Source organism: Oncorhynchus mykiss, chromosome 11 (assembly GCF_013265735.2).
Source record: "Oncorhynchus mykiss isolate Arlee chromosome 11, USDA_OmykA_1.1, whole genome shotgun sequence".
Lineage (NCBI taxonomy): Eukaryota > Metazoa > Chordata > Actinopteri > Salmoniformes > Salmonidae > Oncorhynchus > Oncorhynchus mykiss.
In genome coordinates this window covers 19,554,341-19,565,247 of record NC_048575.1, presented here as the reverse complement: position 1 = coordinate 19,565,247, position 10,907 = coordinate 19,554,341, and the positions used below count along the sequence as shown (strand labels likewise).

Genomic DNA, 10,907 nt, shown 5'->3' with positions numbered 1-10,907 from the left:
GAAATATTCAGACCCACTATCATAGAATTTCATATAATATAGGTCTATATCAAAATAACCTTTATAAGTAATTGCTTTTTAAATTGCAGGACTTACATTAATGTTAAATAATATTACCAGAATTTAACAATTTAAAAGTAGTTTGGAAATAGATCCAAAACGGATCTAAATTGTTTTCAAGTTTAATTTAAAAGGAGATCCTCACCAGAAATGAAAATAATTCAGTTGTGAGTGTGAGGAGCTGAGAACGGGAGTACAGTCCTATTTTCATAGGCACTATGGTGGCTGGTCACCTTGGATAGGCTAACTGAAAGAGAAAATAGATTAGTTCAGCAATGGCAGATATAATTCTAGGCCGCTGTGTGCGTCTGGTCTCTCCAGCCGAGTTGACAAAATACAAACCCATATATTCATGAGCTAAATCCCCACATGTGAAACGGGCGACAAAGGCGAGGGGTTTTCAATTAGATCGCCCACTTTATTTGGGGCCCTCTACAAAACGCGCTTTAAAAACTTTTAAAGGCGCTAAATTGGTGTTAACATCGGTAATGCCACGTCGATGGAAGCGAGTCCCTTTGTCATTAATGAAGTAACAAACCACTTTATCAAAACGTCTTTCTCTCGAGTCCTCCTCTTCTACCCTCCCTGCTTTCATCCATCCCTCTACCCACGATTTAATTCCCCAAATCCCAAAGAAGCGGTTCTATTACACGCCATCAATGCGCTTCCTTTCACCTAAATCATTCTCGCCCGTTTGACCCGTCCATGGTCTCGGACCAAACCGCGTGAAATTACCTTTCGGATTAATTTAGTCCGTTTTTATAGTCTCGCTCTGGTGGAAACCCTTTTCTTTCATCGGCCTTGTTTAATACACCTGCTAATCCAAGACAGAATGACATCAAATCAGATGGATGTAATGATAACGCAATCAAAGATGGAAATCATGTGCGTGTCGGAGAGAGAGACAGAGACAGGGACAGATAGAGAGAGAGAGAGAGAGAGAGAGAGAGAGAGAGAGAGGTGGGGGTGGCAAACTCAACTTTCTCCGGCTGGATCAGTCCTAATTTGACACTTAATATTTCCATAAATACCGCGTACTAAAGACCCCCCTTGCCACCCACCTCGAGCCTGCATTACGCGCCAATCTGACCTGCTATGTACACACAACTGCACACTCGCTCTCTGCGCTCAAGGGACTATTACGCAAAATAAAGACACACAAAAAAGAATAATAATAATAATTCTCTTGTACCCAAACCCTCCCCTTCTATGTGAACTCTGAGTGTTTTCAAAATTCTCATTCTATGGGGGAAAAAAGACCAATAGAGCGTGTTTTTATGTAAAAGATTGTATATGAGGTCTTATTGTGAACATTACTAATGAATGGCAGACCCATTTGCCCCTAATATCTGGGGAATGCCGGGGGCTTCGCAGGAGGCAGGTGACCCGCTGCGCTCGAGGCTTAAACTTTCTTTCCAGAGCGAGAAAAAGACGAGAAGATTGAAATAAATTGTCGTGGCCACGGGGGCACTTGTTCATGGTTCTACTAATTCTCACTTGTTAGGTGCGCGCACATTAGAGAATATTGAACATTCTTTGACAGAGAATGGCCTGTAGATTGGATAGGCTCTTGGATTCAAACGACTTTGAGAACGCCATAATGTAGGTCTATACATCAAATAATGAAAGTTCCTTTTTAAGATATATCTATGAATAGTTTCTGAATATAATAATATAACATTTTCAAATAGGGGACATTTTGAGTAAAAATGAGAATATATAGACCTATGGCCAACACGACCACAATCTTCTTATAAAGGTTGCCTATTAGAGATGTCTAAAATTGCTCTCCACAATGACGCACCCATTTCATCATATAGCTTACATCCCTGGTCTGCGCGAGACTGATTTGACCGCTGATTTCCGACTCTCCAGGACCCTCTCTCCCACCGAACTCTTCCAACAGAATAGCCCCAATCACTCCTCTCCTCACCCCGTTCCCGTGAGGCGCTCTATAAGCTGTTTTGATGAGGAGCCATCTCGCCTCCCCTCGGACTAGTGACGCAGACTGATGAGAGGAGTTGGTGAGAGAGAGGAGGAGATGGAGGTGAATACAAGGAGTGAATAGGTAGGCCTCTGGCACTCTAGTCCTTTTTTTTCCTTCTCCCCCTTAATTCCATACGCTCCCCTTCGCTCTCATCCAATTAGCTGGCTGTATTAAGCGGTTTATCGTCTCATAGCTGTCCTTTCATGACGAACAAGAGGGACACAGCAATAGGACCGGCTCTCCCTTTGACACCCTTCCTGGTACTTACATGTTCCACCGCGCTATGAATAATAGGGATAGAATAGGCCGTTAATTACCTCATCAAAGAAGACCTTGTCCGACGCTTTGCTCAACGCCGCCATTCTGGTCAAAGAGGACAGGCAATAAAGCTTAACATCACGCACACAATACGACTCGTTCGCTCTTTATTAGTCTAGGACAACGTCGAATTATTGCGAAGTCTTGTTTGGGAGGTGATTCGGGAATCACAGCCTTATTGAAAAACCCAGTTATTCGCCCATGCAGGAACGCACGTGGATGGACGTGCACATCGCTGCTGCTGTGAATAGGATGCTTTTTCCTTCCGCAGAGCTCGAGGAAAGGAAAGGAAAGCATAACTACAAAAGCCGCGCCACTGATTATTTAATCTGGTAAAAGTAGAATAAAAACTGCCATTAAGTGTTAAACCCACCTTCACGATGTGATTTAATAAATATACTCAAAGATAAACGCATCATGCAACAATTTCAAAGATACTGATTCACAGATCACAGAAGGAAATCATTAAATTAAAATGAATTCATTAGGCCCTAATCTACGGATTTGACATGACTGGTCAGTGCCACAGCTATGGGTGGGCCACCCATTGGGGAGCCAGGCCCAGCCAATCAGAATGAGTTTTTCCACACAAAAGGGCTTTATTAGACAGAAATACTATTGAGAACCCAGTCAGACAGATGTGGAGGTCCTGGGCTGGCATGGTTACACGGGGTCTGTGGTTGAGGCCAGGTGGATGTACGGCCAAATTCTCAAAAATGACATTGGTAGAGAAATTAACATTCAGTTATCTGGCAACAGCTCTGTTGGACATTCCTGCAGTCAGCATGCCAATTGCACACTCCATCAAAACTTGAGATATCTGTCTCATTGCGTTGTGTGACAAAACAGCACATTTTAGAGTGGCCTTTTATTTCCCCCAGCACAAGGCGCACCTGTGTAAAAATCATGCCGTTTAATCAGCTTCTTGATATGCCAGACCTTCAGGTGGATATAGTATCCTGGCAAATGAGAAATGCTCACAGGGATGTAAAAGTTGTGCACAAAATTGAGAAATAAGCTTTTTGTGTGCATGGAACATTTCTGGGATATTTTATTTCAACTCATGAAACATGAGACGAACACTTTAAATGTTGTGTTTATATTTTTGTTCAGTATATATATATATATATATATGAAATGCCACTATATGCACACACACAATAGGGAATGGTGGTTTAAGTGTTGAGCCTACTTAAGGTCTGTTCTAGCAGTCTGAGGCTGGCGTGTAGTGATTTCTGAAGCGGCGTTTATGGAAATGGTTCCTGCAATGATGATGAGACCTAGTAAAAATGATCAGTCTGTCATTATACATACACAACTACAGTGAAGGATGGAGAACACACAGCGGATATTCCCTAATATACTAATTTAAGAGGCCCTTAGACACACTAGAACACACACATTCCTACTGTCACACACATCTCTCAAAGCCACCAAGCAGCTAATTGAAAAGGCCAGTTCATACAAACATGTATCAACATACAGTACCAAGGAGATTTTCATTTAGTTATTTCACTTTTATTTAAGCTTCAGTATCAAATGTTGTACAAAACACTTTCCGTATCTAAACAGAAGATTAGGAATCTAAAAAAAATACAACATTCAGAATGAGAAATAGTGGAAAATTACACACATTAAAAAAACAATTTTCATAACAGAAAAGGAAAGTGTGAAGGAGGCTATTCCAATGACATCACTTAAACAGAGGAAGGTTGGAGAGCGACATCACCTGTTCAATACGGACATTAAAGAACAACTCCTGCCCTCCCTCACCCCATCTATTTCACCACCGATCCTCTCTCTCTGTCCATCCCCCACACACACACACACAATGAATGGGGGTAATTTTAACAAGTGTCCAATCACGGCAGGAGTCCAGTATACTCACTGGCCAGGGCTTGTATCATTGGCTAATTCCATGTGTGTGAGAAGTCATCTGCCTCCCTCACCCAGTCATCCTCTGGTGTCTCGTTTAGCTGATTGTCACCCACCACCACCACCTCCCCCCCAAAAAGTGTGACTAGGTCACAGAGTGTGTGTTCGACAGTGTGTGGAGGGAGTAGAGAGTCTTTAGCCATCTCAGCAGCCAATCATAATGGGTTGATAAGAGACAGATGTGCTGATATGAGAGCAAGGGTCACACCGATTGGCTGTAATCTTTCACACACACCTCACTATATAAATCAAGGCCTAATTTCATACAAAGACCCTATACACCCTGTCCTCCTAATCTCACTCAAATGTAGTAAAATGTTCATACATACAAAGAAAAGGCATCAAGAGCCAAGTGTCGATGCAACTTCATCAAACACACAAGCAACATGTACAATAAGCATTACCAGAATCATTATATGCCTTAACACCCATGCAACATGAGGGATGACAGTCACCAAGAAATATGTTGTCTAAGAAAACAAGTTTCTTTTCAGTAAACCAAGTCACATCCATAATGATAGTCACATCCAGAGGAGGTGGGGGCCTTCACTGTCCAAACGTGCATGCTTATAGGACTCCACAGATGTAAATAATTAAATCCCCACTGGCCAATACCTGTGAAGGAGGAGTTGACGCAGGAATTACTTGAGGGAAGTGAAGGCTTGAAAGAGTTTGGAGAGGTTGACCTCAGAGTAACCGCTGGCAAGGAGGGAGCGGTCTGGAACATCTTTTAACTTCCTGTAGACCTCCATCTCTGCCTTCCATAATTTCTTAACCCTTGCTGGAGAGGAGGATGAGAAAGAGAGGAGAGGTGGAGAGAGAGGGAAAGGGAGAAGAGGGAAAGAGGGGGAGAATAGATAAATAATCGAAGAACATGGTCAGTCTAAGACAGCGTTCAGAAGCACAAGAGTGTCAAATGTTGCACTGTATGACAATATTCTCTCTGGTAGAAATACAGGCTTTGGGATTTATATCACTCTTAACTGGAGAGTTGAGGGATCTATAGTGGAGCAGTGATACTATCACTTCAAGTTGGGCTATGGGGTCGACACACATTTTGTGTCAAATTCATTACTTTTCGATGACTTAACTACATTTCCATGACCAACAATTGGCAGCGTCAATGTACATATAAAAAAGTAAGCATAATGTGGTGTCGACACTGAGGCTGCTCACTGATCCCATGTACCACCTCCTGTCATTGTGCAAGGCACTTAACCCCTGACAAAGTGGAGTACCTGTTAGGCAACTGTAGAAAACACATACGGTCAACCCTCAGTCTGTAGAGCTATTGGGTGTGCAGGCTCTTGATCAAGCCCTGCTCAAACACATCAGAGCCAGTTTATCAAGGTCTGGTTGAGCAGCTAATTTCAAAAATGTGGTTTGTTAGAGGGGGACTGGAATAAAAGCCTGCACAAAGGTATTAGCTCTCCTGGAGAATGGTTGACCACCCTTGATGTATAACATTGCAACCAAGTACATTTGTCTTTGTAAATAATTAGCTTATTCAATATATCAAAAGATAGCCCCCCAAAAATGGAGGAGACAGGTGGCAACGGGAGGTGGTAGGGAACTGGTCTATCTGCCCAATATAAATGATCAAAACTGGCAGAGGAATAAGAATAGCATAAATAGGAAAGTACGGCAGTTTAACTAGAGGACCAGGATGTTGACAGCTGTGCCATAAGGGTGCAAAATAGCTGGGAAGAGATTTTTGATGTACCGATTCCATGGTATGTATGAGTTGATATATAAAACGCATAAAACAATATTTGTTCTTAACTGACTATATAAATCTAACATACAATCTACCTGCATAGAAGCCGCTTAACTTTTACATTACATTCAGTCATCTTATAGAATCCCATCCAGAGTGTCCCACTGACGCAACAAGGGCCAACACCCTGACCAACAGCACATCCACAAGTCAAAACTGGGACCCCCGTCCAGATCTCCCAACAATGTTAAATAAAAAGGTAGAAAATAATAATAATACAAACGTTGCAGCTCTGCATTTTTTTTTGTGAGGACACTGGACCATTTGTTCTGGTTTAACATTAGGTATCCTGTTTCTGGTCTCAGGTTCAGGAATGGCTGAAAAAGCATAATCTAAAATTGACCCTAGAAATAGCATTGTTGGGAGATCTGGAGAGACCTGGTCAGTCAGTTAATAACATACTAATATTCAAAGTAAAAGTATCTATCTTCAACTCGCAATCTGTGGATTCTATTTGATTAGATAGATTCAAATTGTATGTTAAACATCACAGCACAGTTGAACTAAATCTTGCATGTAGAAATCCAAAGAGGGTGGCCAGCAGAGATGGGTGGGATGGGCTGATGGAAGCAGAGGGTTGGGATGTGGAATTTGAGACAATTGGGAGTGGAGTTGCTGGGCAGGGGATAGAATGACAGTGAAAGATAAGTCAAAATAAACAAAGCAAAAAATAGTGTTGGAATGACACTTAGGTGCAACGCTGTTACATCCAATGCCTGTTTGCCTGAGGCTGATGCTGCGCAGGTGGTTGTACGTGTGTACCCATGCATATACACACGCTCGGATTCAAAACGCACACGTGCACACCCACACATGCACTCAAAGGTATTCAGTTGGCCTTGGTGTTTTTGTTGTCCTGGATTTATTTAGTTTGTGCATTGTTGTTTTCTGTTGCTTTTCTCTTTCGTACATTTCGTTGGTGCATTGGGGGACGGAAAAAAAAGTCAAACGTTTTCTGTAAGTCTTCACAAGGTTTTCACACACTGTTGCTGGTATTTTGGCCCATTCCTCCATGCAGATCTCCTCTAGAGCAGTGATGTTTTGGGGCTGTTGCTGGGAAACACGGACTTTCAACTCCCTCCAAAGATTTTCTATGGGGTTGAGATCTGGAGACTGGCTAGGCCACTCCAGGACCTTGAAATGCTTCTTACGAAGCCACTCCTTCGTTGCCCGGGCGGGTGTGTTTGGATCATTGTCATGCTGAAAGACCCAACCACGTTTCATCTTCAATGCCCTTGCTGATGGAAGGAGGTTTTCACTCAAAATCTCACAATACATGGCCCCATTCATTCTTTCCTTTACACGGATCAGTCGTCCTGGTCCCTTTGCAGAAAAACAGCCCCAAAGCATGATGTTTCCACCCCCATGCTTCACAGTAGGTATGGTGTTCTTTGGATGCAACTCAGCATTCTTTGTCCTCCAAACACAACGAGTTGAGTTCTTACCAAAAAGTTATATTTTGGTTTCATCTGACCATATGACATTCTCCCAATCTTCTTCTGGATCATCCAAATGCTCTCTAGCAAACTTCAGACGGGCCTGGACATGTACTGGCTTAAGCAGGGGGACACGGTCTGGCACTGCAGGATTTGAGTGCCTGGCGGCGTAGTGTGTTACTGATGGTAGGCTTTGTTACTTTGGTCCCAGCTCTCTGCAGGTCATTCACTAGGTCCCCCCGTGTGGTTCTGGGATTTTTGCTCACCGTTCTTGTGATCATTTTGACCCCACAAGGTGAGATCTTGCGTGGAGCCCCAGATCGAGAGAGATTATCAGTGGTCTTGTATGTCTTCCATTTCCTAATAATTGCTACCACAGTTGATTTCTTCAAACCATGCTGCTTATCTATTGCAGATTCAGTCTTCCCAGCCAGGTGCAGGTCTACAATTTTGTTTCTGGTGTCCTTTGACAGCTCTTTGGTCTTGGCCATAGGGGAGTTTGGCGTGTGACTGTTTGAGGTTGTGGACAGGTGTCTTTTATACTGATAACAAGTTCAAACAGGTGCCATTAATACAGGTAATGAGTGGAGGACAGAGGAGCCTCTTAAAGAAGAAGTTACAGGTCTGTGAGAGCCAGAAATCTTGCTTGTTTGTAGGTGACCAAATACTTATTTTCCACCATAATTTGCAAATAAATTCATAAAAAATCCTACAATGTGATTTTCTGGATTTTTTCTCTCTCATTTTGTCTGTCATAGTTGAAGTGTGCCTATGATGAACATTACAGGCCTCTCATCTTTTTAAGTGGGAGAACATGCACAATTGGTGGCTGACTAAATACTTTTTTGCCCCACTGTATATACAGTGACCTTTTCCACATTTTGTTACATCAGTTTTATTCTAAAATTAATTAAATACATTTTCATCAATCTACACACAACACTCCATATTGGGAAAGCAAAAACAGGTTTTTAGATTGTTTTGCAAACGTATTTAAACAGAAACACCTTATTTACATAAGTACTCAGACTCTTTGCTACGAGACTCTAAACTGAGTTCAGGTGCATCCTGTTTCCATTGATCATCCTTGAGATGTTTCTACAACTTGGAGTCCACCTATGGTAAATTCAATTGATTGGACATGATTTGGAAAGGCACACAGCTGTCAATGTATAGGTCCTACAGTTGACAGTGAATGTCAGGGCAAAAACCAAGCCATGAGGTCAAAGGAATTGTCCATAGAGCTCCGAGACAGGATTGTGTCGAGGCACAGATCTGGGGAAGGGAACCAAAACATATTTGCAGCATTGAAGGTCCCCAAGAACACACTGGCCTACATCATTCTTAAATGGAAGAAGTTCGGAACCACCAAGACTCTTCCTAGAGCTGGCCGCCCGGGCCAAACTGAGCAATCGTGGGGGAGAAGGGCCTTGGTCAGGGAGGTGACCAAGACCCGATGGTCACTCTGACAGAGCTCCAGTGTTCCTCTGTGGAGATGGGAGAACCTTCCAGAAGGACACCCATCTCTGCAGCACACCACCAATCAGGCCTTTACAGTAGTTTGGCCAGACGGAAGTCACTCCTCAGTAAAAGTCAAATGACAGTACGCTTGGAGTTTGCCAAAAGGAACCAAAAAGGACAGACCATGAGAAAGATTATCATGTCTGATGAAACCAACTGTTTGGTCTGAATGCCAAGCGTCACGTCTGAAGGGAACCTGGCACCATCACTACGGTGAAGCATGGTGGTGGCAGAATCAATCTGTGGAGATGTTTATAAGCGTCAGGGACTGGGAGACTAGTCAGGATCGAGGGAAACATGAACGGAGCAAAGTACGGAGAGATCCTTGATGAAAACCTTCTCAGGACCTCAGACTGGGGCGACGGTTCACCTTCCTGGGGGCCTCCCGAGTTGCGTAGTGGTCTAAGGCATTGCATCGCCGTGCCACTAGAGATCCTGGGTTAGAGTCCAGGCTTTGTCACAGCCAATTGGCTCAGCGTCGTCCGGGTTAGGAGAGGGTTTGGCCAACAGGGAAGTCCTTGTCCCATCGCACACTAGCGACTCATGCGGCGGGCCGGGCGCAGTGCACGCTGACACGGTCGCCAGATGCACAGTGTTTCTTCGGGACAAGTCTCTCAATGTCCTTGAGTGGCCCAACCAGAGCCTGGACGACATGATCGAACATCTCTCGAGAGACCTGAAAATAGCCATGAAGTGAAAAGTCAAAGGGTCTGAATATTTTCAGAATGCACTGTATGTATGTACAGTTGAAGTCAGAAGTTTACATACAGCTTAGCCAAATACATTTAAACTCAGTTTTTCACAATTCCTGACATTTAATCCAAGTAAGAATTATTTGTCTTAGGTCAGTTAGGATCATCACATTATTTTAAGAATGTGAAATGTCAGAATAATAGTTGAGAGAATGATGTCAGCTTTTATTTATTTCATCACATTCCCAGTGTGTCAGAAGTTTTCATTAGAGGTTGACCGATTACATCGGAATGGCCGATTAATTAGAGCTGATTTCATGTTTTCATAACAAATCGAAAATCGGTATTTTTGGGCGGCGATTGATTTTTATAGCTTTATTTAACTAGGCAAGTCAGTTAAGAACACATTCTTATTTTCAATGACAGCCTAGGAACGGTGGGTTAACTGCCTCGTTCAGGGGCAGAACGACAGATTTTCACCTTGTCAGCTCGGGGGATCCAATCTTGCAACCTTACAGTTAACTAGTCCAACGCAATAACGACCTGCCTCTCTCTCGTTGCACTCCACAATGAGACTGCCTGTTACACAAATGCAGTAAGCCAAGGTAAGTTGCTAGCTAGCATTAAACTTATCTTATAAAAAACAATCATAATCACTAGTTGATGATATTACTAGATATTATCTAGCGTGTCCTGCGTTGCATATAATCTGACTGAGCATACAAGCATACAAGTATCTAAGTATCTGACTGAGCGGTGGTAGGCAGAAGCAGGCGCGTAAACATGAATTCAAACAGCACTTTCGTGCTTTTTGCCAGCAGCTCTTCGTTGTGCGTCAAGCATTGCGCTGTTTATGACTTCAAACCTATCAACTCCCGAGATGAGGCTGGTGTAACCAAAGTGAAATGGCTAGCTAGTTAGCGCGCGCTAATAGCGTTTCAAACATCACTCGCTCTGAGCCTTGGGGGTTGTTTCTCTTGCTCTGCATGGGTAACGCTGCTTCGATGGTAGCTGTTGTCGTTGTGTTGCTGGTTCGAGCCCAGGGAGGAGCGAGGAGAGGGACGGAAGCTATACTGTTACACTGGCAATACTAAAGTGCCAATAAGAACATCCAATAGTCAAAGGTTAATTAAATACAAATGGTATAGAGGGAAATAGTCCTATAATTCCTATAATAATTA

At 43.0% G+C, this 10,907-nt stretch overlaps 1 protein-coding gene across 1 annotated transcript in view; it reads right to left on the bottom strand.

The window, feature by feature from the left end:
* Positions 1-3,861: 3,861 nt before the first annotated feature.
* pola1 (polymerase (DNA directed), alpha 1) overlaps positions 3,862-10,907 on the bottom strand; it is a 94,445-nt gene continuing 87,399 nt past the window's right edge. Inside the window, exon 37 of the mRNA XM_021620436.2 lies at positions 3,862-5,081. Coding sequence (XP_021476111.2) covers positions 4,942-5,081 — 140 coding nt within the window. The 3' untranslated portion in view covers positions 3,862-4,941. The remainder of the gene's footprint in view (positions 5,082-10,907) is intronic.